At 42.0% G+C, this 27,159-nt stretch overlaps 1 protein-coding gene across 1 annotated transcript; it reads right to left on the minus strand.

Annotated features, from left to right (window-relative positions):
• Nucleotides 1-21: 21 nt before the first annotated feature.
• On the minus strand, nucleotides 22-27,159 carry IMPA2 (inositol monophosphatase 2). Its single transcript, XM_034762588.1, has 8 exons — nucleotides 26,856-27,159; nucleotides 18,427-18,560; nucleotides 12,537-12,641; nucleotides 10,575-10,620; nucleotides 7,925-8,033; nucleotides 4,879-4,987; nucleotides 4,538-4,689; nucleotides 22-163 (listed from the first exon to the last, which is right to left on the minus strand). The coding sequence occupies exons 1-8, from the start codon at nucleotides 26,955-26,957 to the stop codon at nucleotides 48-50; spliced, it is 873 nt and encodes a 290-aa protein (XP_034618479.1). The 5' UTR covers nucleotides 26,958-27,159; the 3' UTR covers nucleotides 22-47.

Genomic DNA, 27,159 nt, shown 5'->3' on the forward strand with positions numbered 1-27,159 from the left:
CTTAGAAGGACAAACTCCATGTTACTTGTAAATGTATTTTATGTCACTCAGTTCTCATCATCCCGTCTGTAGTGAATAGTCTGTATTTCCTGAGCTAAGAACATGGCCATCTCTTTAGTGCCGGCAGCAATCACTCGGCATGACATGAGATCTAGAGGTCCCCCTAAGAACAAGAGGATAAAGAAGAACCATGTTTAGATACAGAAGTGATGTATGGCATATTATATTATACCCTTGTTGTAGATAGAGAGATTCAAAGATACTGAAACAATGTCTCAGCCACATTTAGAGGGGGAAATACCTTGTTGAGGCTTTCAAATTCAGAGATGTCTTGCAAAGCAAAGTGTTCTAGAAATCACAGACTTATCAAACACCAAAGTACACAGCAAAAGCAATGAATGTTTTTATTTGTTCAGTACACAAAAATAAATACAATATATTCCATTTTACTCTCTTAAACAAAACACCAGATGTTTTGTTTGCAAAACTAGGGGTAGTAAGGAATAAAATAGGAACCAGCATAACCCATTTTCAGGGTTAAACATACCCTACAACTGGCAACTGTTCTTTACTACATCAAGTCTTTCCACAGTCATGCACACTTTGATCACGACTGGGCTTAACTACTAAAGAGCACTCTACTTGGGGGATGTATGCTCTAGAAATTAATAAAATAATAATCCTTAACATTTTGGGTCTTTACATCTTCAAGGTGCTGTACAAATATAAATATTCAGATGAGCACTCTTGTGTCTCCCTGACAGCCCTTTCTTCCCAAGAAGCCTTCATCTTTGCTGAAATCTGTTTAGGAGTCTCAGCATATCCAGTAATCTCTGCTGGGCCCAGCTGTATACTTCAAATGTAACACTTTAAAGGGCTTACTCAAAGACACAGACATTCATCCTCAGCATCTCTGACCCAGAAAAGCCCTAGACTGGAAATGCAAAATTGTGATGAAATTAGCCAGCCAGAGCCCAGGGCACAGTGGGCCAGACCTGAGTTGTTTCACTGGATTATCACTATAAGCAAAGGACCTGTATGGGGGTGTGACGGAAAGAGAAAAGAATACAAAGATTGCGGCTATAAAAGCAGCCCATAAATAGCCACCTAGGGACAATGTTAAAAAAAAGTCACTCAAAATTGTGGGAAAACTGTACTCCTATGTAGCGAGGCGGTGGGATACCCCACAGCCCCGCTGAGGGCCGAACCTCCCCTAATACCAACATGGGCGGAGCCACCGGGTCCGGCACCCGCCCCTCAGAGGTCAGGGCGCCGACCCGGAAGTATAAAAGCCCGCTTGCAGAGCTCAATGGAGGACAAGCCAGCGGAGAGAGCAGACGTCTGTGGCCGAGCTCCTGCTTGGGAGACAGCCGCAGGCTGCGACCGGCCTGCCGACTCACCAGGCCTGCCGAGCCTACCCCTCACCCAGTACCCTGAGAAGGACTGGCCACGCCTGCCCCGTTCCTGCTACCCTGAGGAGGAGCTGAGCCTGCCCCTTTCCTGCTATCCCGAGGAGGAGCTGAGCCTGCCCCTTTCCTGCTATCCTGAGGAGGAGCCGAGCTTACCCTTCGCTACCTACCCAGAGGAACTGATGCTGGTGGAGAGCCCTGAGGACATTAGTCCGGCCCAGGTACCCTACGAGGGGGAGTGTGGAAGTAGCCGGGGGCAGCCGACCCCAGCCTGGCTGCAGCACTGCCAGAGCCAACGTCAGTGTGTTGCGGCCAGGATCCCCACTGACAGCAGCGAGTTTCTGCCGCTGCTCGGCCCCGGGCTGGGACGCAGTGGAGTGGGAGGACCTGCGTCCCCCCTGCCACCCACTCCTTCGGTGGCAGACTCCCCCTTTTCCCTGGCCTAGAGAGGCTGGGACCTGTTGCTCACTGACCCAGCCCCTGCTTAAGGGCCTGGGTTCCTAATTGACTATTTGATTGCTGCCCACCCTGACCTAGGGCCTGGGCTACTATAACCCATTTACTCAGCCCCTGCTTAAGGGCCTGGATTTCCGAACTATTGGCTCAGCCCCTGCGTGAGGGTCTGAGCTCCAGACTGTGTGGTTGCTGCCCCGCTCTGATTGAGGGTCCGGGGCTTTTTTCTGACCTATTGGCTCAGCCCCTGCTTAAGGGCCTGAGCCCCTAACCGTGTGTTTGCTGTCCCACACTACCCGTGGACCAGGACGGACGGCGGACCAGAGCGAGGCGGTGGGATACCCCACAGCCCCGCTGAGGGCCGAACCTCGGCCGAGACTACTACATCCTGGAAAGGACAACTGGGAATGGGAAGAACCATCTGAGGACTACTTCCATCGGGGGGGACGGCAGGGAGGTTTAAAATGTCCATGGAAGCAATATCCTGATATAGGAAACAAGAGTTTGTTAGCTGCATTTCTATTAGAATGTCTCTCTAATGACTGACTTATTGAAGTTGCATTGGTAGTGCCTTTGGATCAGACAGCTTCTCACCCTATTGCTTACCAGGTGCTGTAATTGTAACAGCAGCAGGGGAAATTAAAGCTCTCCCAGTGCAAAGCAAGTAGAAGCACCAGCATGGTCCACCCCAAAATAACCTTGCCTGAGCCAAACTCAAAATTTACTTGTAGAAAACTATGCAGCCAAGAGGCAAAGGGATAGAAGAATCAGCAAGGCACTACAATCACACACGGATTACTGTTAGAGACATTCTAGCACCAAAGGGCCCTCTCTCATCCCACTGCCCACATAGATTGCCAAGGTTCTCAGCAAACCAGAAAATGCAGGAAGGAAGAAAATTTGAGTGTTGGTGGTAGAAAATACAGGGAGACTATGGAGCAAAGTATTTCTGTAAACCCATCCTTCTTTAAGGGAGGCAAAGAGTTTACCTCTGCTCTCCTCTACCACAGAGATAGCAAAGACACACTTTGCAGAATTTTTCTAGACTGTAAATCCCTACATATACCCATATGTCTCCACCCAATCCCAGAACACAGCCCCTCCCCCTGCACGGGAATTACATCACAGTTGAGCAGAACACCCTCAGAGGCCATCAAGAACAAGAAGCTCAGATCAGATCTAGAAACACAGAGTCCTCTTCCAAGAATTCTGCCTATTCATGCCAGTAGTAATTATAGTAGACTGACACAACCACAATCAGGGCCGTCCCCCTCCCACCCATGACTACTTTCCCCTGCCATTCCTGGCTGGTAAAGAAAAGAGACCACCAGGAAGGAATCCTGGCAACAGGCTGTTAACATCTCCTTTTGAAGGGACTCTACCATCCATTCCCAAACATACAATAGTCCAACCAGAATTTAAAAACTATCCCGCAATTCCAGAGGACTTGGAAGCTACTGCTCAGCATCTAAGCTTTCTTTTCCAAGCAGACTAAGAGAGAGCTGGCAAAAAGGCATCTCCAACTCCACTTGTTATCTGGCAGAATCATGGATCCCTCTAAGTGAGGCGTGAGGGCAGGGAGTATAATACTGAGACAGCATTTGTTGTTCTGGTGGATTACCTTCTCCGGTCCATACCCATTCTACTGGACTTGTCTGAGACATTTGATACTGATAAATACACCTGTCTTGCCTCTAAGAGCTGAAGGAATGAACAAAAACACTTTGAATTGGCTTAGATCCCTCCTCTCAGAACAAAGCCAGAGGATCACTATGGGTAACTGTTCCTCTACCTCCTAATCCCTCACCTGTAAACCCAAACGCAGTTCCTCTCCCATATTATTCAGCATCTATGAGTAAACACTGGGAGCACTGGCAAGATAACACAGACTGAAATGCAGGCAACACCCAACTCCACAGTTCCTTTACACCAAGTATAAAGAGCACTATCTACCAACATTCTGAATACCTAACTGAAATTACCTTCTGGATGAAGATCAGATAGCAAAAACTGAACCCAGAAAGACTTGGGTGATGCTGGTAGGAAGACAGAACTGCTCTGTAGAACTAGTTTTCTTTATAACACCCCCACCTTCAAGAATATCCACTCATGTTTTTATGTTGGTCCTCGGCCTCGCAGCTCTTATAGTGCTGGTAGGGAAAAACCACCACCCTCTACCTTCAGCTGGCCAGAAAATCATGCCCCATCCTATCAGCCCCAGACTGTATTGATTCTCCACTTTCAGAACTAAATGCAAAACCCAATTATTCATCTTAGTTTTCCCTCAGTTTCTTCTGACATATACACACACACACACAAAACTCTTTCCCTTCTCACCCATATACAAATCAAGCCTTTTCTCCTACCAGCGGGGAAGGAAGAGAAAGATTATAATTATTTCTTTTTCAAATAGTTTGGAGATATTCAGATAGTATTGCAATGAGGACCGTGTAAGTACACAGATAGATTAGACAGAGATGGGGAAGTAAAAAAGAATGCAGCCCAAACTAGAAAAGCTAAACATCTGAACATTTATCTGCCTCACCCCTCAGAGACTATGAAAGGTGATTGAAAAAAATTGAGTGTGACAATTATTTAGATTGTAGTAGTGCCTATTATGTGCTTTCCAAACATGAAGACACAGTCCCTGCTCCAAAACAGCATACTTTACTCACCTGAAGTATCTATCACAATACCACCTGCCTCTCTAATAATGACAGTAGCTGCTGCCAAGTCCCAGCAATGTAAACCAAACTGGTAATATGCATCTGCAGCACCCGATGCTAGATGGCACAGAGCCAAGGTAGAACTTCCGATTACACGGATCCTAGAAGCAGAGAGGTATAAAAGAATGAAAGGGGGAAAACTGCTTTTATTTCAACCCAGGTATTTATTAACAGGATACAATATGCATCACATTTGATTTAAGTAGAATAACATTCTGCTTGGAATTTCAGAAAGTTGAAAGAATGTTGATGATTTTTAACATAATAAAATTTTTTCTTAAAAACCTTACCCATGTACTTGGGCTTTGAGTAAGCTCTCCATGTTACCGAGGAACAATTTCAAAGTCTCAGGGTCACGTTTTGGACCAATTTCTGTTAAGATCAAGGCCTTCGACTTATCTGCAATGTAGACAGTTGTTTCTATTAAATCAACAACCTTTCAAAGTAGGTCTAGGCAATTTCTTCACATTAAATATGAAGGGGCTTTTCACAGCAAAACCATTTCTCATTCACACAAAAATTGTTCTTCTTTTCATATTCTTTCTCAGGATGAGAAACTGCTTTTGTCTAAATGACTGTAACAAGACTAAATTGCTCATACAGTTGGGTTATCTAAAAATACTTGTTTGGTAAAAGAAGGGAAGGAAGAATAAGAACAAAACTGGTTTATATGAGTTTCCTTTGTTCCCATGGAATTTTTCCTTCATTGACCAGTCAGTCTTTGGTGACCTCACAAACTTTTAGCAATCAGCTAAAAATAATTGACATAGGATCTATGCATTCCACTGTAAATGAATTGTATTTTAAAACAGAATGCTTCCTGAACTGGGAACTTTGATCTCTTGGATTATACCATTCATTTTAATTAGACAAAGCTAGGTGTATGATAAGTAAAGATCAATTAAAAATATCCACTAAAAACTCCATTTATCTTGCAAAAACTACCCCCTTTTACGTTTAGACATTGGAAAGACTACAAAAGTTACAAATGTGCAAGTATCAATATATTTACCAGCTATTCTATATAAAAAAGTCAGTAGGTCTAATTCTGAACTAATTTTTGCGGCATTAGTTTTTCCTTTTGTATTGTGTTCGATTCAGTAACTTCTGATTTACAGCAGTATAGGGGCCTAATCAAAGCCAAGGACTCTTAAAGCCAAAGGAAAGATTCACATAGAGTTCAATGGGTATTAGATTCCTGATGAATAAACAAACACTTCCTAATACTTAGTCAAAGTTATGCTAATTTAGGAATTGGATTTAAAGACTGAAACGCTTTAAGGAGGGTTTGGGCTTAAGGCATAGGGAGGAATTGAACTTAGGGAAGAGACCATCTATTGAAAAGACACAAGGTGGCTTCAGGAATTCAAACTACAGGAGACAACTGACCAGAAGACAAGTTCTCCACCCTGATGAGGGGAAGAGAAACAGGGAGGGTTGGTAGAAGAGAGATGACAGTGATCTGGGTAAATGTGGGAGGAAAAGAGACAAGGGACCAACATTTTTGACTATTTTTGAAGGGGGCAGAGGGGAGACCAAAAAAAACCCCTCACGCCATTTATGGTATCAACACACTTAAGGCCAGGCCTGGCTTTAAACTGTGATAACGTTTGTCAAAGGGAATTTTATATCTTTGGGATGTTCCTTCATTACGATTATTTAAATCTGTGCGTGGTGGATATCCCAGACCACAGCTCTGTTTTCTTACTGTGACATAACCTTTGCAAAATTCTGTCATCACCACAATGTGATTTTCTTTAGTTCTGAATTGTTAAATGCTGAACATATCTAGCATTAATCTAATTTTATATTGTATATCAACATTTTCTATACAAAATACATTTCCTGAAACAAAAGCATGAGGTAACATATAAGTCTAAAAGCCACAAATTCCAGATGCCAGCATGAGGAGAAACATCTTGTACTCCAGAGGTGATTCATTCTATTGAAGTCAAAATCCTTATTAGACAAGAACAACCATAAATGGGCTACATTTAAACACCACAAAAATCAATAAAAATATTCTCCATCTTCCCTGTTCAAAATACCCCACACAAATGAGTACATCTCAAAAGAGAAAAAATTATAAAGCATCTTAAACAATATGGGATCTGACCCTCCACTTATGTTCTGGACTCCCACATTAGCAGAAAGTCCACAGGGAATTGGGACAAAGTGGTGCTGTCTCCCACAGCCCTTGCTCAGCTGAAGGCCCAGGACCATTTAGACATAAAAGTGAATGGGGCCAGTTTATGAAGGATGTAGGGCAGTTGGGAGATGCCTTGATTCCATAAGCCTCCCAGGCATACTCTGCCAAGAGGATTCTTGTGGAACATGGGCTGTATTTTAAAACTTCCCTCCCCTGACAGAACACCTTTGGAAGGGTGGCTAGGGTAGGACAATGGACACCTATTCTGGGTAAATGTCCTCCCTCAGGCACAGCTGCTCCTGTGGGGGAGAAGTGTACCATTTGTATGCTCTTTCTCCAGATAAATAAACCTGGCCCACTAAAGACTGGTCCAAGCCACAAAGTCTGGATCTGGATCCAAATTTTTCCAACTATCAGGGAAGTTCTCGTCATCCAGGGTTGGTCTGGACCCATATCTAATCTGTACATTAAATTGCTTTAATTTACTATGATTTCAGTCTGCACCAAACCATTTTTCTACTGTAATTTTATCATTTCTGGGGTACAAAGATACAGCTATGTAACATTGCTTGCTTCTGTCTGCTAATTATGCTGCTTTATCTTCTGCATTGGATTTGTTAAAAGAAAGCTTCTTGTTGTTATGTGCATTTGATTGAACTTAACTATTATAACTAGGCAAATGCAGAATCACTTTATTAGGTTTATAGTAATAAATCCCAATACAGTATGGACTAAGTGTTCTAACTAACTGTATGATTAAACAGACCTCTCACACACATCACAGCAAGTTGTTTTTAAAGTAGTATAATGTATGCATCCATTAATTCCATTTACTACTGGCATATATGTTTACAAACAAGATGCAGTATATGGCACCATTAAGTCATCTGAAAATAAGTGAATGACAAATGCCATAATAACGTCGGCCTGATTCATCATTCCAGCTGCACTTTGTATCCCGGAGTTACACCAGTGTACAGAAGGCATGGTATAGTGGTGAATTTCATCCTATTTCTTTATCTTAAAGGAGTGGTTTTGGATCAATACTGATCAATTCGTCTGGGAAAGACACAGTTATAATGCAGGAAAGATACTTTAAATCAGGATAATAATTTCCATTTAGGATTAGCATCAACTCTGAAATTCAACATATTTCTTTTAGAGTTCTAACAAAAATCTAGACCAACCTGTCTCTTTTGATACCTGAAGCCTTTTTTCATTACAAAATGCTCCTTGACCTCTTCTACCAGTGTATAATCGTTCTTCAGTGCAGTGGTAAATTACACCAAATTCAAGCTTTAAGATTTTGAAAAGGAAAGAAATGAATGCAACTCAAATTACTCATCACAAGTATGAACAACTACTAAGGGCAGAAAGATCAAAATTATTTTAATTAGCTACATAACCAAAGATTATGCTGCTGCTAATAAATAATTGTACTGTTAAACTGAAGTTTTAGATACATAACATATAAAATTCAGTTTAGAGAGAGAGATATTAATTCTATCTATTCACAGCTCATTTTTATGCACACTATTAGAATGATATAAAAAGTTACTCTGAAATTCAATTCAAGGAGTTATTGAGAATATGTAAATCCCCCAGGGCCAGATTCTGAATACTTTACTCCCATTGGTAAGCAGTCACTCACATGAATAGGCCCATTGACTTCACTGGGGCTATTAATATTGCCAACCTCAAGCATCTCAAATTCACGACTCAGGCCTCCAAAACACATGAGACTGGCTTACAAATCAGGCAATTAAAAAAAAAAAATACATAGTTTGCATGTCATAATACATTTAACTTGCCTTCTATCTTTTGAGCCCTTGAGGTGCACTCAAGTCATCTTTGAGTTTTTCTCTGCAATCATGAAAGCTAGAAGCTAACTGGTCTTTTAAATGAACACTGAGATTCTCGTGAAACACCTGACTCCAGGAGCTGGGGCTTGAAGAAAAACACCAAATATCACGAGACTCATGATAAAATTATGAGAATTGGCAACACTGAACTATTTGTGAGAGCACCTGCTTACAAATGGGAATAAGGGGTTCACAATTGGAGCCTTAATAATCCAGGCCCAAAGTACACCTCTACCCCGATATAACGCTGTCCTCGGGAGCCAAAAAATCTTACCACGTTATAGGTGAAACCACATTATATTGAACTTGCTTTGATCCTCCAGAGCACTGCTTTACCCCGTTATATACGAATTCGTGTTATATCGGGTCGCGTTATATCGGGGTAGAGGTGTACCTAATATTTTGTACAACTATAGTACCTTCCATCAGAAGATCTTAAAACACTTTACAGACATTAATGAATCAATCCTCACATCATTACTATGAGATAAAATATTATCTACATTTTACTCATAGGGAAACAGACATAGAGAAGTTAAGTGACTTGCCCAAGGTCACAGAATAAGTTTGTAGAAGAGCCAGTAATAGGACTCAGATCTTCTAGACTCCCAGTCCCTTGTTGCAATCATGACCCATGCTACTTGAGTGACCACCTCTCACCCAATAGTCCTCAAAGATAGCTCAGAGGGAATGGGTTTTCCTTAATATTCATCCTGAGGTCCCATCTAAACCAACCTGGAGTCAGACTCTTCTTGGTTCAGGGTCCCTATCTATGGAACTCCAGGTCTGAAGATATCCAAAAGAATCTCTCTTTAGCAGTATTCAGGGCTTGATGCTCGATCTTTCTATTCAGGTCAGTTCATCTATGCCCATTTTGGCTCCTTTATTGAGTTATTTTTTTTACTTTTGCCTGTTTTTTTTACTACAATGGATGGTAAAATTTAATATTATTGTTTATTTTTGTTTTAGCAGCATCTAAAGCCTGATGGGTGCTATAGAAAATAAATAAACACTAAAGAAAGCTGTTTTGTGATTATATGCAATATTTGAAAACATTTGGGAAGGAATAATCTTTGGAATGGCTCTAAAGTGTGTCTTTATGGTTTCTATGTTTTTAAAGGCAAGCTGCAGTCCATCTAGATACACATATAGCACTATACTGTCCAAACCAAAGGGAGTTGCTAGTCCTCATCACATCTGAAAATTAGGCCATTGCTGAATTTGCCTGATGCTGCATTCCTTGCACACACAAAATTCCTGTTGGCTTCAATGGGAGCTAACGGCATGTCAATGCATGTAAATGCAAAGGCCCAAGAAGCACATTTTACAATGGTGTGAATAACTACTTAAAAATAGCTACTTTTATTTTATAAATCAAACTGTACAACTACAGTAGCTGTACAAACCCCTCCAAAATGAATTGTGAGAACTAGGAAATTTAAAAAGAACAGTATTCCCAAGGCCAGGTTCTTTGTTTTTCTACGGACAGGCTCTTATGAAGGTACATGGAATAATATTAAATTTACTGCATCTCAAAAGCACACAAGGGAATCCAAACCATAACTTTGCACGTATCACAAAAAGTAATCCTACTATATACTGTATATCGAAAAAACTGTCTGAGAGTCATGGAGATTGCTAACAGCTTTAAAGCAATAGGAATCAGCATAATAACAAGAGAACAGTAGAAGATAAATATAGAGATGCTTAGTCACAATTTAAACATAACTTATTAATGCCTGATTTTATTAACTCTTGCATCAGTAGTCCCCTTTTAATAATATATAAATCCAATTAACATGGGACTACCCGCAGGAGTAACGGTTTGCAGGATTAGGGTATTATATTGTTGTAGTGTGACCAAACAAATTTCAATAGCATGGAAAGAGCCTTTGTATTAATTTTTTAGTTCCCACATGGCTCTGAGGTTTATATCTGGATCTCAGGTTACCAACTCACAGAACATATTTTATACCTCTTGGTTAACAGCAAATCCAATGCTAACTGCCACTGTTGGAAACCTGTGACAAATAAGAAAGAAAGTACTATTCATGAATAATCTCTCTAAACATGCAAATTCCCCAACTCCCAGCAGCAACTGAACCCACAGAGAGCGCTGTAATTTTACTCAATTAAAAACTTCATCTACATTATACCTTCCCTCTGTTTCCACCCAAGACTGTCCCTTGTACTTTGTCAATTCTTTTTTTTTTAAATGAAACTAAGATTTCAAAAAGTTAAAAAATAAATGTATGAAAACATAAATAGGCTGTGTATATTAAACATATATTTGAAATTTTAATGATTCTCCCCCTTAGCGTAACTAAATAACCTAATCTTAAAATAATATTGTAATAAATAATTTATACTTAGAGTACGTTTCATCCAATGATCTCAGAGCACTTTGCAGACAGTAATTAATTAGGGAGAAACTTTATACCTGAGGTCAACAATAAATGAAACCTGTTATACTACCTTCTGTCTTGCCAAAGTAATAACTACATATTTCTCTTGCTCCTTTTGACATAGGTATTAATTGTCCCAAAATTTAAGTATGAATTGACAAATTAATAATTTCTTAAAACTTGTAGAATAACAGCAGAAAGTATTACTGGAAGGCAGAGTTTCACTGTATTACCTGAAACATCAACCCCCAGAAGCTGGCCCCAATTAGCCACAGTGTAAGCACATATTATTCCATTGAAGTCAATGCACCAAGGCAGAATTAGGCCCATCATTTTAAAAATCTGGGCCTATTAGACCAACCATACGGAATTATTTTAAATTTAGTGGGACTGTCCAGGTGAAGTAAACAGTCATCGTTTTTTAAAAAAATCAAATATTTAAATTTTGAGTTAAAGTTGTAGTTTTGTAGGTGCACCAGGTGTGGGCAGGCGGGCTCAGCAAGGCAGTATCCAAGTGTGGAGGGGCTTAGCATGGGGGGGCTTAGGAGTAGGTTGAGAGGGGTAATCTGTGTCGGGCAATCTGGGTGCAGGCAGCTCAGAGTGGGATCCAGGTGCGGGGGGGGGATCTGGATGCACAGGGGCTTGTTGGGGGGTTCAAGGTGCAACGGTAATAGGATGCTGCAGGGGGGCCCAGGTGCAGCTGGTTGGGGCTTGGTGGGATGGGGATCTGGGTGTGGATGGCTCATCAGGGTGGTCCAGGTGCAGGGGGAGTGGAGCTCAGTGTGTGTGGGGGTTCTGAGTGTGGGGGGTGAGGTTTGGCGGGAGGGTCTGAGTATGAGGGGGTCTGAATGCATGGGGATTTGGCAGATGGGGGAGCAGCTCCCTGTACAGGGATCCCTCCCCCTGAAGCTGAGGAGTGATGGGTGCAGGAAGCGCGGTGGGGGGAGGGGGGCAGTTTGCAGAGCTTCCTGCAGCCGGGGGAGAAATCTGGGGGTGGGTGTGACCCGGCCCTGGATGCCATGCAGGGAAAGAGGAAGTCTTGTCCTCCCCAGCCCAGCCAGGACTAGCAGCTGAGCCCGGTGCAGGGTAGAAGCCACCAGCTGGGTCTTTCCTAGTCCTGCCCCTTGCCTCACAGAGATTTACCTCTCTGCCGTCTGCTCTGGGCACCCAAAACATACTGCTGGGAAGGGTTGCATGACCACTTGTGGCTTCCCTTTGCTTCCCATCAGAAAGTCATTTTTCTGCGGGGAAGGAAAGAAATCTGCAGGCGATATAAATTCTGCATGTGCGCAGTGGCGCAGAATTCCCCCAGGAGTATCAAATACTATATCAGATATAAAAAGATACTGGAATGGATCCTGCAGGTCTTGTTCAGGCAAAACCCCTCAGTTTGTAAATATAATGCTGTAGGTAAGTGTAAATTGAGCAAACTTAACACAGTGAAATATATTTCGGTAATGGGGGGAGAGAAGGATTGATGAGTAACTGAAGAGTTACTATATTTTAACAATTCTCCATGTTACTGAATTTACCTGTGCACAAAATTGCAGGTTCCATCAATGGGATCAATAATCCAGGTAGGATTGTCAGTGAGGACACATTTTGAACCAGCAGCAGTGGACTCTTCTCCAATAAACCTATATTTGACATGGAATAAAGTATGCTCAGAAAACTCAACTCCACTTTCTTGGCTTTTGGGGACTATTGTTACATTTATGTATTTTTAAAGTTTAGTTACCAAAAAACAAAACAAAACAAAAAACCCGCACAAAAAGCCCACCATCACCACCCACCAACTCACAGAAACTTTGTAAAGAAGTTCTGAAAAGATAGCTAGAAAATTGTTTTATACAGTATATTAAAAAAAATCCCATTCTAGTTCCCCCTCCCTATATGTTAATGATACATACTTAAAAATCCTGTAATGCATGTAGAGATGGATCTGAAATGAAACCCCAATTTTGGCAGAAGTTTAGATCTGAATTGCAATTTGGCAGCTCAGGCCCACTTCTAGAAGGAACCTCCATTCCTTGCAGGTGAATTCACCAGGAAATAATACAGCCTTAGAAAACCTACAACCCCACTCCCACCACAATTTTTAATAGCAGAGTAGATCGGGAAGTAAAAAGTTCACAAAGCTGAACTTTCCTCTTCGCAAGACCCAGAGTAATTCAAGAGAATTAAAAAAAAAATACACAATTTACAGAAGCACATTGATTTCCATGTTGAGCTTCTGATTTTCTGTCCTGTCATAATTTATTTCAATAGGTTTTCTGTTTTCCTTTTCCTAGGAATTGTACATCTTGTTCTGGCATCTGTCCTGCCTTCTTAGTTATCTTTTCCATTCCCTAGATCAGCGGTTCTCAACCAGGGGGTATGCGTATCCCTGGGGTACGCAAAGGTCTTCCAGGGGGTACATCAAAGCATCTAGATATTTGTAGAGCTCTGTGCGGATATACATTTATATACGTGGATGCAGATACCCGCAGATATAAATCGGTATCCGTGGAACGGTAGGGCTCTCCCGGGAACCGCAGTGGCGAAAGGAACAGATCATGGGGCTGCTGCTCCCAGGAGCCAGCGTCCTGCACCGGCAGCTCTTCTGGCGCAGCTGTACCACCCCCAATCCTGTCCTCTGGCATAGCTGTACAGACTCCAGACAGGAGACGCAGTCACGCAGACAGCTGCGTGGAAGGGATGGGGGCAAGGCTGGAGGCAGTACAGCCACCTGGGAGGAGCTGCAGGGACAGGGCATGTTCAACTCTTGCCCATTGGGCTCCCTGGGAATTGGAATGGTGTGATGGCAGAGGCACTCTGCCTTGTGGAGAGAAAGGGAGGGAACAGATTCATGGTACTCAAGAGACAAATGACTGTCTCTGACATGAGTCCCTTCCAGTCTTCTTTGGCTGGGAAGATGGTGGCTACAATTCAGGCCCTTGTGGGCGGGCTAGAAAGAGGGCTGAAGCAATGAAGTGAGTGATGGCAGGGAGAGAAAGGACCCTCCGGGCTTTGACAGGGAGGGACATAGGGAGAAGAGAGCATGGTGAGGGAGAAAAGGAAGGCAAAGAAACATATTTGCTGTATAAGACCAGTTATATGTAGTATTTACTGTCAAAACTTTTGTAAGGTAGGAAAGTTCCTTTGTAACTAAAAGTTTATTGGTACTATTGATTTTAAAAGGACTTTACACAGTAAAAATAAATGTACAGGAACAGAGCCAGATCTCATGCCCATCTGAGTCAATGGCAAAGTTCAGTTGTTGACATCACTGGTGCAAGGTCAGACTCATATAGTATGATCCTGTACCCAGGGAAGTAAATGGTAACAATCCCATTAACTTCCATGGGAGCAGGATCAAGCCCATAGTGCATAACATAGGGCTTGTCTACACTACCATGCGGGGTTTATCTAAGATACGCAACTTCAGTTACGTGAATAGCGTAGCTGAAGTTGACGTACTTAGATCTACTTACCGTGGTGTCTTCACTGCAGTAAATTGATAGCTGACACTCTCCCGTCGACTCTGCTTACGCTTCTCGTTCTGGTGGAGTACCGGAGTCGACGGGAGAGCCCTCAGCGGTCGATTTATCGTGTCTATACTAGACGCGATAAATTGACCCCTGCTGGATCGATAGTTGCCCGCCGATCCAGTGGGTAGTGTAGACAAGCCCATAGCATTGAAAGATACTGCTCTGTGGTAAGAATAATGTCATTAATGGAGAACTACATGATGAGTGCTTCATTCTGCGAAGAGTCCAAACCATGTTACTATGTAAAGATACATTAGAAAAGAAACAGAGAGTCCTGTGGCACCTTTAAGACTAACAGTTGTATTGTACTAACAGATGTATTGTTACATCTGTTAGTCTTAAAGGTGCCACAGGACTCTCTGTTGCTTTTTACAGATCCAGACTAACACGGCTACCCCTCTGATACTAGAAAAAGAAAGTTAAAAAAATCAGTCATCTAGAAAATACTCATTAAAATCCATGAAAGTACTGAAATAAAATACTGAAATTCTTTATTTTTAAAGAATCAGTAAAGCAAAAATGAAAACCGAAGCACAGATTAATGGGCTGACTCTCACCACTAACCAAGCAGGAGTTGGACATCCAGCGTAGAAATATATTTTTAACAAACTTTTCCACTATTTTTCCCATTACCTCTGTGAAATCTTCTTTGTATTAGCTGATGCACTGAATGCACAATTCTGCCACATCACAAATATCTCTGATTGCAGTAATGACTCTGGTAAAGTTTGTCACTACCAGAATTTCCTTTTTAAACTAAGAAGTACCTGAACCAAAATAATTTAAGAAAAGGGGAATAAAAAAATCTAAAAATCTTAGTTGGATGTCCCTGAGAGCCGGATTAGTGGAGAGACAGAGCACATAAACCTGTACTGAAGTCAATTTTAATTTTTTTCTTTGCTGTTTACCTTTGTACCTATCTACTGTATCTCGTATGTTGCAAGATGGACCTTTATTCAGACAGAAGACTATATTCTGTAAACTGAAATATGCATTTGGGTCAATACGAACCCTAGCCAAAACATAACAAACAGAAACTGAACTGTCTTAAAGAAAGCTTCGTTCATTTAGTTACCTTATGAAATCAGAAGCTAGGAAAAATTCATGGGCAAATTCAAAATGGAAGTTGACTGTAAAGGGTTAATAATCTCTCATCATGTTGGAGACTTCCATTTCTGGGTCTATGTTGACCTTGCACCTGCTATTCCTATTCTAAATAGCATGAATGCTTCTAACACTTTATGCTCATGTTACATGAACCTTGTATGCTACACTCCCTCTGGCAGATCATTAAGGAAAACTCACATATTACAGAACAGACAATAGCACAGCAAGCAGTACTTTAGATGGAATATTACTCAAATAATATATTTGTAAATCTCAGCACTGCCTAAGAATTGCAACCAAATATTACACACTTCAATTGTGTAGTACTGCCACAGTTTTGGATCACATAACAGATAGTTAGAAAGATGTACTTAATGTATAATTTTTTCAGTAATTTTTGCATTAAGTAAGCTCATTACACCAACATGACCAATGGGGTCAGGTTTTTCAAATATGTTCCATTTTAGCTGAATTCTTTGGAATCTGACACAAAGTCATCCCTACGTAGTGCAAGGCCTATGTGTAACATTCTATGCCTTGGGGGAGTACCCTATAACCCCCCATATTCCTCATCTGTATATAATTGTGATATTACATATAAAGCATGCCTTGTAAGGCATCAGGGGAAAGGTTACGATCTGCTGAAAGTAAATTCTCTATCCACACATGTATCATTAATGCATGTGAAGTTATGAGAATTGTGTTGTATGGTTGTCACTAAAACATACTGTAAGTTGGGGAATCAGCCAGATATTAGCTCCCCAGAGGCAACAGCAAGGAAAGTAACCAATGCCTGGGTTGGTAACCAGATATTAGCTCCCCAGAGGCAAGAGCAAGGAAAGTAACCAACGCCCAATCCATCAACAGCCATTGTCCAGCAAGGGAGCTACAATGCAATGACACACCTGCATGAGGCCACACCAGGGGAATTACTCAACCTTACTGGGAGACTCAGCAATGTCCCCAGACACGCCTGAACTTGTGTTTTCCAACCAGATGGAGTGAGGGTATAAAACAGAGTGGACACATACTGGGCCTTTTCTCCTGCCCCCACCTATGCTGCAAGCGGCTAAGACACTGAGAAGAAGACAAGACTCCAACAGAGGAGACTGGCCCAAGTTTAAGGAACAAACCTGTATATTAAGGACTGCAATATCCAGTGGGGTGAGAAAAACTGCTTAATCGAGATATTGCCCAGTCTAATAGGGTTGAGAGTTTAGACTGTGTGCTTATATTTTATTTTATTTTGGTAACTAACTCTGACTTTTTTCCTATCACTTAATATCACTTAAAAATCTATATTTTATAGTCAATAAATTTGTTTAACTGTTTATCTTTACCAGTGAGTTGGTATGAAGTGTGGGGGAAAATCTGCTCAGGCTTGACAAAGGCTGATGTATGTCCACTTTCCATTGCTGAAGTGGTGAACCAATTAATAAATTAGATGGTATATTCCTGAGGTACAGTACTGGGAGCTGGGGGAGTGGTGGTGGTGGTGGGGGATTGAGCTGGTGTCTGTGTGATTCATGAGTGCCTCTGGGAGCAGTCATGCAATCTAGATGGGTATGGGGCTCCACATGCTGTTGTGTTGAGTGATCACAGCGCCTGGAGGGGCTTGCTGCTGGTCGCTAGCAAGGCATTGTGAGAGACAACCCAGGCTGGAGAGAGTTAAGGGGGCACAGCGGTCCCATGGTCCCAGGCTGTACCCCGGGGGGATCCCGTCACACTATGTACCACTTAAAACCCACTTAAAGTACACATAGAGGGTTTATGTAGATTTAAGTGGCACACAGGCCTTGTATTGGCTCTCTTCAGAGGGCTGAATTTTACCTTCATAGGTTAAGGTCAAATGTGGAAATCAGTTATAAAGTATATATTTTGTGTGCATCAAGCCAATCTTAAGACATGTTTTATAAAGCCTATTTCCAATGTGAATATGCTAAAATGTATCATTTTATGGCTTCTGTTTATAGGGGGTTACTCTCAGCTGGCCCCTAATAGCTCAAGGGGAATCACATATCTGAATTCATGTTTACGACCTACCGTTAAATCCTGTGCAGTAATTTGTACAACATTTATTTTTCTATAGGCTAGGAGAGCTAAATGTGAATTAATGCTATACTCAGTCCGGATCCTGCGCACACACACATACACGTGAGTAAAACAAAATTATTCACATGAATGTTTGCAGAACTGGGGCCTTAGTGGTAACTGAATGCAGCTTGATTCTAATGTCCATTTGATGAAATATTCTTGGCATTATATTACAGCAGAAAAAAAGATACAGAGTTGTGAACAAATTAAGCTTTCTTAGTGATAGTTTAATTTAGAGACCCTTACTGGGGACAAGAGTGTACTATTTAATTAAATCCAAAAAGGTTGTAAAATATTAAAAACCTCAGATGATGACTCAAGTTAATCCAGAGCAATAATACTGTGTGGCCAATAATGAAAAATACAGTGGACCTTCTCAAAGTAATTGTCAACTTTTGTCAAATGAAAGTGAATCTGGAACAGAAATTTTTAAAGAAAGGAAGCTTAAAATTTTTTCCAATCTGCTTAAATTCAAGACATTTATTAATTCTTAACAATGGAGACCAGAATAGAGTGATATCTAAATGGTATTAAAACTGAATTCAGTTATTAGGAGGCAAATAAATATGTACAGATGGTCATCTGACATTTAGGGACTGAATTTTATAAATTCCCTTTTAATGATGGTCACATACATGGCCTGTGGTGGGGACAGGGTCTTGGGCAGTTCTCTCTCTCTAGAGATACTTACCTGTGGGAGGGAAACTTCTCTTTCAGAGCAGAAATAATCACATTTTCCACAAAATTATCAGTTTCTGTCACAAGATCTGCTGCAGATGTTTTTGTAGAAACTTGTTTTTCCTCTGTAAGAGCTTTCTTAATAATCTGAAAGAGGAGTACACACATCAGATTTATTTCTGACATTCCTTCCCTAGACACTAACAAAATATATTACATATGAGGTTCTCTGCGGACCCTAAAATCTATTGACACATCAGTATGCTACCATTCAAGAGAAGGGATCCAGGTCTGGGACTCAAAATCCATCGTGTTTGTTCGGGGCGGAGAATACTACTGAGGCAATGAGGGTAGGACGCACCTTGTATTTCTCTCTATAACAACCCCTCTAACTAGTTTAGGAAAGTCATTGACAAGCTCTGGAAGGAAATGCAGCCACAAGTATAGTAAGAAGGATAGCAGCAGATGGACACATTAAGGACTGGAAATATGAGGGGAGAGACCCAGGGGAAAAAGGAGGATCCTCGGGGCTTAGGAGTTTTCTTTCCCCTTCCATCGGAAATATAATATTAAAAAAAATAAACTACGGGGACAAAACTCCCACCTCTTACATTTAAAAAAGTGACAAAAAATGTAAACCATACCAGTTTGGCTCTGAAAAGAAGCCTTTTATATCAGATTTGGGCCAAGATTTTCAAACATGGGTGTCTAGTGTTAAGGTCCTAAGTCCACATAGGTGGCCAGATTTTAAAAAAATGCTCAGCACCCTGCGAAATTGGTGGTAGTTGCTGGGTGCTCAACACCTTTAAAAAACTGGCCACTTATTTAAGTGCGTAAAGATGGACTTAGGAGTCTAACTCTGGGCTCTGGGTTTGTTTGTTTTTAAATCTTGGTGTTATGTTTTTAAAAAACTTGAAAGCCAAACTAAACTAAATTGATGCAAATTCACAAATGGGAAAATGATGAACGACAAACTTCTTCCTATTTTCACCTCTCTTTCTGTTTTTTACTTCATAAGGCAAGACATTATGAAACGAGGCATGATGGCAATGTTTCTCTTGGAGGAACAACTAACTTATTTTTTTAACCAAAGACAATTAGGAAGTACCTAAGAAAGGACATCAAAACAGTCAGTGATAGAAAAGACAAATTAATGTAATTGCTGGATTTGTACATAACTATACAAAATAAAAAGGAACATCAAACCAATATTCCAAACACAACCTCCTCCTGAGGCATATATTTTTTTAAATCCTTAAATCAAAACTCTGGCACTAAAGTATTTTTAAACCTACCTAAAGAAAAGCCATTTATGTTCAAATGGCAGTTTGTTCTACAGTACTGTGTATGGGACTGGAAACTAGGAAATTCCAAATTTCTATTACATTTCTACCACTTGTTTATCATGGGCAAAAATATTACATTTGAAGGGTTTCACTCTCTTAACTGGTATAGTGACTGTCCTTACATAATCTGGACCATGACTTGCAGTGGGGCCCTAGGAAAGTCCCATTACCTCTCTGTCTCAGTTTCATCAGCTGTAAAATAAAAGTTATACACCTCTACCCCGATATAACGTGACCCGATATAACATGAATTCGGATATAACGCGGTAAAGCAGTGCTCCGGGGGGGCGGGGCTGCGCACTCTGGCGGATCAAAGCAAGTTCGATATAACACGGTTTCACCTATAACGCAGTAAGATTTTTTGTCTCCCGAGGACAGCATTATATCGGGGTAGAGTGTACTTATTAATTAATCTTTAAACTCCTTTGCGAGATAGGGAAATATTTTTACCTTTGAAGATGATACACAAAAGTTTTTGTATTATTACATGGCAAAATGTTTACTGCAGAAAACTCCTTTATTTCCTTACGTACTGCCCTGTTTTCCTGGTGGTACTGAACCTCTTTAGCTAACTTAGTGCCTTGTGTGTGCATGATATCAAGGCCCCAACCTTTTAAGAACTTTACACGTGAGTAACTGTGCACATGTGAACGATTCCAAATTCAATGGGCTCACTCACATGTGTAAAGTTACCATTATGAGTAAGTATTTATAGGATTAGAGCCTAAATTACTACTCTCATGGTGTCCCCAAAAAGTCATAAGGCAGTCAAGTGAATTAAGAGTTCTCATTTGTATGAAGTTATTAAATATGTATTTATTTTTCTTAACACAGGACTAGATTGAGCAAGGAGAAGTAAGTACATAAACTGGTCTGCACCAGGAGGCGTTCTGACCTAGAGACACACCTCTGAGTCTCAGTTCCTTTCCTGATTTCTCCTTGCTCCTGGGATGTGCCAACAGTAAATTACTACCCCATCTGTACGGGCTCAAATGACTCTAGCCAGGGTTTGGGTGTGTGTGTATGGGTGTGTGGCCTAGGTTCCGCCAGTTTTCTGCCTATCCCCCTGTTCCTCTTATATGGACAACAGACCCAAGGTCTGTGTAAGCTGCATAAATTGTTAAGGAGAAGGGTTCTTACTCCATCTCACCCACTTGCACCTGAAATCCAAGTCAGAAACTAAGGGTAGGTCTACACTACAGGGTTAAGTCAACCTAAGTTACGTAACTCCAGCTACATGAATAACGTAGCGGGAGTCAACGTAGCATAGGTCGACTTATTGCGGTGTCTACACCGTGCTGCGTCGACAGGAGAAACTCTCGCATCATCTTATGATATGCTTCTCGTTCCGGTGGAGTACCGGAGTTGATGGGAGAGTGATCTGCGGTCAATTTGGCAGGTTTTCACTAGATCTGCTAAATCGACTCCCGGTGGATCGATTGCCGCAGCCTCAATCCACGATAAGTGTAGACATATGCGAGCTCACCAAGCTTACATTTTTTGCGTTATAAACAGAACAGCATTTGTTCTTCATAAAATTAAATTTATCAAGTATCCCATATTGGGCTAAATTCTTTATGCTGAATAATACCTTGCACTAGTCCACTGAAGTCAGTGGGACTACTTGTGGAGTAAAGTACTTCAAACCTGGGTAAAAGTATTAGAATCTGGCCAAAATGGTGAAAAAAATACAGAGTATGTACAACAGAATTCCATTAGGTTTGACTCTTTACAGAACACTTGATATAAATACATTTTAAATGGCCGAATATAATCACCTAATGCATTTGGCTAGTCTTCCAAATTAGGTGTGGAGTCACGTAAAAGTCCTTCAAGATGATAAGAGCTATGACAGTTAAGTGAAATCTATCCAGGGACCACAAAATGTGTAAATGAAATAAAAATAGTTCATCCCCGCCCCTCAGTATTGTGTAATGAAACTGGCAACCAAGCTGAGCAATTATATGTTGGCTATACAATATTACACTAATCATCTTCATTAGATTACAGTTTGTCCATATTGTAACTGTTTATAGGGAAGGACAGATAATACCTAGTTGCTGATCTAACAGCCCAGTAATCTCGAGAAGTATGTATCAACACTTCATTGCACCACTAAGAGGTAGATTGCGCCTGGCCCTTGTATGATTGCACAAAGGGCAGATAGAAGTGAAGATGCAAGGTGCTCATGCTTAAGAGTCTGACATAATCATGGTGTTAGTGCAGGGGATGACAGAGACTATTCCCATCTAGCATCTCTGGGAGTTTAAGCTACCCTAAAGGGAATGGAGAGGCGGCAGGACCATGGCTCCATCTCCCGCCATACCACACAGTAGAGCAGTAGGCTGTGGAGGGAGGATCATGCTATAACCTCCTAAGAGATGGTACACAGTATGCACTTGCCTGGCACACCTGAGTGTCATGGCTCTGGAATGCCCCTCAAAAGGGCTGTACCTTAATGGCACAATCAAACCCTAAATACTGAATGCTTGGACAAGTGTCATTCCCCAAAATAAAATTATTCTTTAAAATCAGCCTGCCTATGTTTCACTACAAGATACCCTAAAAATGTCACAGAAAGACAAAACAGATAAGGTGAAATCCTGGCCCGACTGAAGTCAATGGGGGTTTTGCCATTGACTTCACTAGGGCCAGGATTTCACACCTAATTTTGTCTGGCAGCTTTCTCCTTGTATAGTTTAAAAACATATGGAAACATTAACATACTAGACATTTACATTGCCTAATTTTTCTCTCAGGATGGTCTACACTACAAACTTAGGTCAGCTTAACTACATTGCTCAGGGTTGTGAAAACTTTCACTGTCTTTGCAATGTAATTAAGCCAACCTAAGCCCCAGTGTAGACACTGCTAGGTTAAGATAGTAACCTCTTGGAGAGGTGGATTATCTACAGTGACAGAAGAACCCATCCATTGCTATAGTAAATGTCCACACTACTGTGGCGTAGCTACAGCAATGCAGCTGTGCCACTGTGGCATTTCTAGTGTCAACATACCCCTGGTTTTACACTGGTGTAACTCTATTGACGTCACTGACGTTTCTCCCAATTTACACAGCGTAAATGAAAATAGATCAGATCCATATTGTCCAGTACTGTTGGAATAGCAAACATATGAGATGAGGCCAGCCACATCTGTGTCATTATTAAATCCAAGCCTGTGGGGGTGGGACTAAGGAGGGCCATGCCCATGTGACAGTTTAATGGACATCTGGGCCTTATGAAAGGACTCAGAGAGATCCATATGGGAGTTGGAGCCGCTATGAGTGGGAAGGTTCTTGTGGAAGGCCCTAAACTTTAGTCTGCAGGAAGCCAAATACTCTAGGGGCCCCAGTGCTCTATACCAGAGCAGGGAAGGACACAAGGAACAGAGCCCAGGAGAGTCTGAGAATAGTACTCCGGGGGAATCAGACTGGGATCTGAATGCTTGATCCCAGAGCCAGAAAGACTCACACAGCTAGCCCACAAAAGGGTTGGGAACAGGGCCCAGAGAGTGGGCTAAAGAGAAGCCCTTGAAGGGCAGAAGAACCTTTTTGTTTGTTGGGACTTTTTCAGTTGGACTTTCCTTACCCTGGAAGGGGATAAGTTTTGTTTGTTATTTGGTTGGAGGGCTAAGCCACCTCTCCAGAACAAACTGGTGTCTGGCATGCCAAGAAAATCTGCCCTGGGGAGGGAAACTGAGGCAGGGGACTTCCTGCTCTGCCATGCTTGGCCAGCAGGGAATGCTACAGTACAGCTACAATCCCACAACAGGTCCTAATCCCACTTACTTAACTTATGCAAAAAGTCATCCCAAAGTTAGTAGGTTTACTTACATGAATAAAGTAAGCAGGATTTGGTAAAAGAGTACTCAACAGAAGAAAGATGTGAGAAAGTCCATGGTAAATCCACAGGTATAGTGAATGGGGAGGGATTTCAATACAGGCCAGTTATGCACAGAAAATGGCCCAGATTAAAATACTGAATCCATGCTCCCATGACCCTCCAAAGTAACTGGATCCAAACTGCATGACACAGACCCACATATGTAATATAGATGTAATATATGTTAAGCAGAGCTAAACAATGGGTTCAAACATGAGATCCACGACTGGGAGCAGGTACATTCCCAGATCAGACAGCATCACCATGACACATATTCATGTAACTATTTCTTTATCAGCCTTCTGACTTTTGGAGACACTATTCCAAAAGTATTAAAAAAATCCCATTGGTGGATATGTTTGTGGGCTCCTCTGCTAAACATGGATGAACATCTTTGAGAAGACGAATACCATGTCCTTTTAAAAAACAATTCCATGGAGACTGATGAATTTCCTCTTTCAACTCTCATTCTTAAGGTTTTTACCAAAACAAACAAACAACCCCCGCTCCAAAAAAACCAACCAACCAACCAACCAACCAAAAAAAAAACAGGAAGCCCCAGAAAATGTAGTTCTGATTAACTTCTACCAGAAATCCATAATCTGGATTTCAGTACTCCCCTCCAAGAGATGCCTTTGGTAGGGCAAATACCATTTCCAAAATGTCCACCAACTTCTCAGAGTTGCTTTGGCTGACTCCCGAAATAGAGGAGTGAAAGCATGACCTGGAGAAGTTCTTCCACTGGGCGGTGATCCATGTTGACAACTCTGGCTGCTAGGAGCATGTGGACCCAAATGGCTCTACCGGATGCATTGGCTCAAACCACTTCTGGTCAAATCCCAAGGGATGAAGGGATGAACAGACATGTTCTCTCACAATACACCAGGGATCAGCAACCTTTGGCATGCAGCCCGCCAGGGCGGGAAGCGGCAGCCAGCACATCCCTCGGCCCGTGCCGCTTCCCGCAGCCCCCATTGGCCTGGGACGGCAAACTGTGGGCAGTGGGAGCCGCGATTGGCCGAACCTGCGGACGCAGGTGCAAGTGCTTACCCCGGCAGGCTGCGGGCCAAAGGTTGCCGATTCCTGCAATACACTATGAATCAAGCCCTAAAGCGGCCATGGCTACCAAAGGTGCTAAGAACCCTGAGTTATGTCCAAGAAACAGCAAGGTCTGATCTGGGTCTTCATACTGAGAGTGTACCTGCTGGCGTGTACATGAGATTCAAACAGCAATGGAGTGTGGATGCTCAAGCATGAGCTTAGAAAGAATAGGTCTGCAAGTGTGGATCCCACAGACCTGGGTTTACTATCCAGTGTAGAGATACCCTAACTCTCAGATTGAGACAGATATCGACCTAAGGCCACTAAAAAAGATTTGTTGCTATATCCCCTCTCCCCCAAGGAGATGGTGATACTTGCAAAAGATTTCTTTTGTTATGATATCCTAAATCACTTTCCCGTGCAGAGTAAGTTATAATAGCAAAAGGACTTTTTGGCTGGTACAATTACATCTACATTATAGCTTTTTCTGGCATAGCTGTTTTGGTTAGGGGTGTGATTTTTTTCCACACTTCTAACCGGCACAGCTATGCTGGCAAAACTTTTAAATGTTGACAATTCTTTATTTACACCACTGTAAATCTGCAGTGACTTTTATTTTATCTGCCCCCTTGTGAGAAGACTGGCAAAGCAAGAAGATAATAGCAGGCAAGAAACCAGTCATTCAGCTAAATATCTTTGACACACTCACTTTCTCACTTTATAACTACCTGTTATAAAATGGAAATATAACATATTTTGGATATATGCATCATGATATGAAGTATTCTCAATTCCCCATAATCCAGCATTGTTATTACTGTATATACTAATAATATTACAGAAATACATGTATTATTACAGTAATACATGTGATAATCCAGCATTGTTATCACTGTATATACTAATAATATTACAGTAATACATGTGAAGATGCTTTTTTCTTACTAAGAAAGAAAATACATTAAAACATGTTTGCTTTGACAAATCATTCTAATCTTATTTTTAAATATAAAAAATGCTCCCAGTCACAAAATATGTCTGCTTCTGGAGGATGTATGGGAGCCTTTTCCTTCATACTGTTAATTAGAGAATTAAAACAAAACAAACCACCCCTTACCCATAGGCCATTATTTTAGATACATTCTGAAATTATTCTGAAATGTGAAAAAACATTCCCATGGTGGAATTTCCCTTAAATACCCTACTAAGACGGTATATCATTACTGCATTCTCATTTTTCCTCAAGAAGACTGTATGATGATGCCATTCATCTAAAAGATCATTACTGGTGGCTTGAATATTTGCAGTTCAGGCTGCTAAAGCCTGCAAAAACCAAACAAAATGATAGACTAAAGGCCGCATTGCTACATGTTTGCTAAAAATATCACCTATGCTCAGTTTATATGAAAGCAAAATCCCTCATTGATATTCAACACGATGCTGAAAACTCTGCCTATGTGCAGCATGCAATGGCAGGTCTCTACCTCAACAAAAACATCTAGAGCCAATATGCTTTACAAAAAGCTTTTCCAGCTACTTAGTGTAATTATTTAAAACGTTCCTGCAGGTGTTTAAAATATATACAATACAGTATGTCATTGATAAGTTGGTGACGAAGGGACGTTTCTGTGATCTGGATCAATGTCACTGCATTTGACCTGACCCAGTTGGCTCTCTTACCTCCTCTTACACTAATCCCCACCCCTTCAGAGATTTTTCCTGCAACTCTTTCCCCCCACCGGCCTGTTCCTCCGCCCGCCCTCGTTAACACCGCGGGCACCAACAGGTTAGAGTGCTGAGTGCACAGGAGTGTAGCCTGCAGAACACAGCAGGGAACTGTCCCGACCACTCCAGCAGCATTATTAACCCTTGCAAGCAAGATGCCGGAAAGGGGCATTTATTTGGGGGACCGTAGTAGGGAGAGAGCCGCTGAAAACTCTCTACGGACTGCAGCACACGTCGTGACTGAGCAGATGATCTTGCAAGTGCGGACCCTCCATTCCCTGGAAGGGGGAAGTGACTGCCCGTCATGGGCAGGGGCCAGCCGGAGGGGGAGGATAGGAATGGCTCTCGCTTGCTCCTACACATGCTCTCCCCAAGCTGTGCCCGGGGAAAGGGAGAAGACCGAGGCAAGTACAAAAGTATCCGTGTGGGCTCTTGCTGCTGCTAACCTGCCCAGCCCGCCGCGCCAGCTGCACCGCCGCCTCCATACACTCCTTCCAGGGGTCCCCTCCGGCCGCAGCCCCCTGCCCCTCCTCTTCGCAGGGCTTCATCGCAGCTCCTCCTGCCACCTCTTCTCCTGCGCACCCCACGCGGCAGGCAGCTCCCCGGGTCCCGGTCAATCGCACTGCCAGGGAGCACAAGTGGGGGGCCGTGTTCCAGCTCCCCCCGAACCAATCAGATTTGCTCGGAAACTTCTCTGGCTTCTCCCCTGCCGCTGCTGTAGCTGGGGGCAGGCGAGCGGGGAGGTTCCAG

This window comes from Trachemys scripta, chromosome 2 (genome assembly GCF_013100865.1).
Source record: "Trachemys scripta elegans isolate TJP31775 chromosome 2, CAS_Tse_1.0, whole genome shotgun sequence".
NCBI classification, from domain to species: Eukaryota; Metazoa; Chordata; order Testudines; family Emydidae; genus Trachemys; species Trachemys scripta.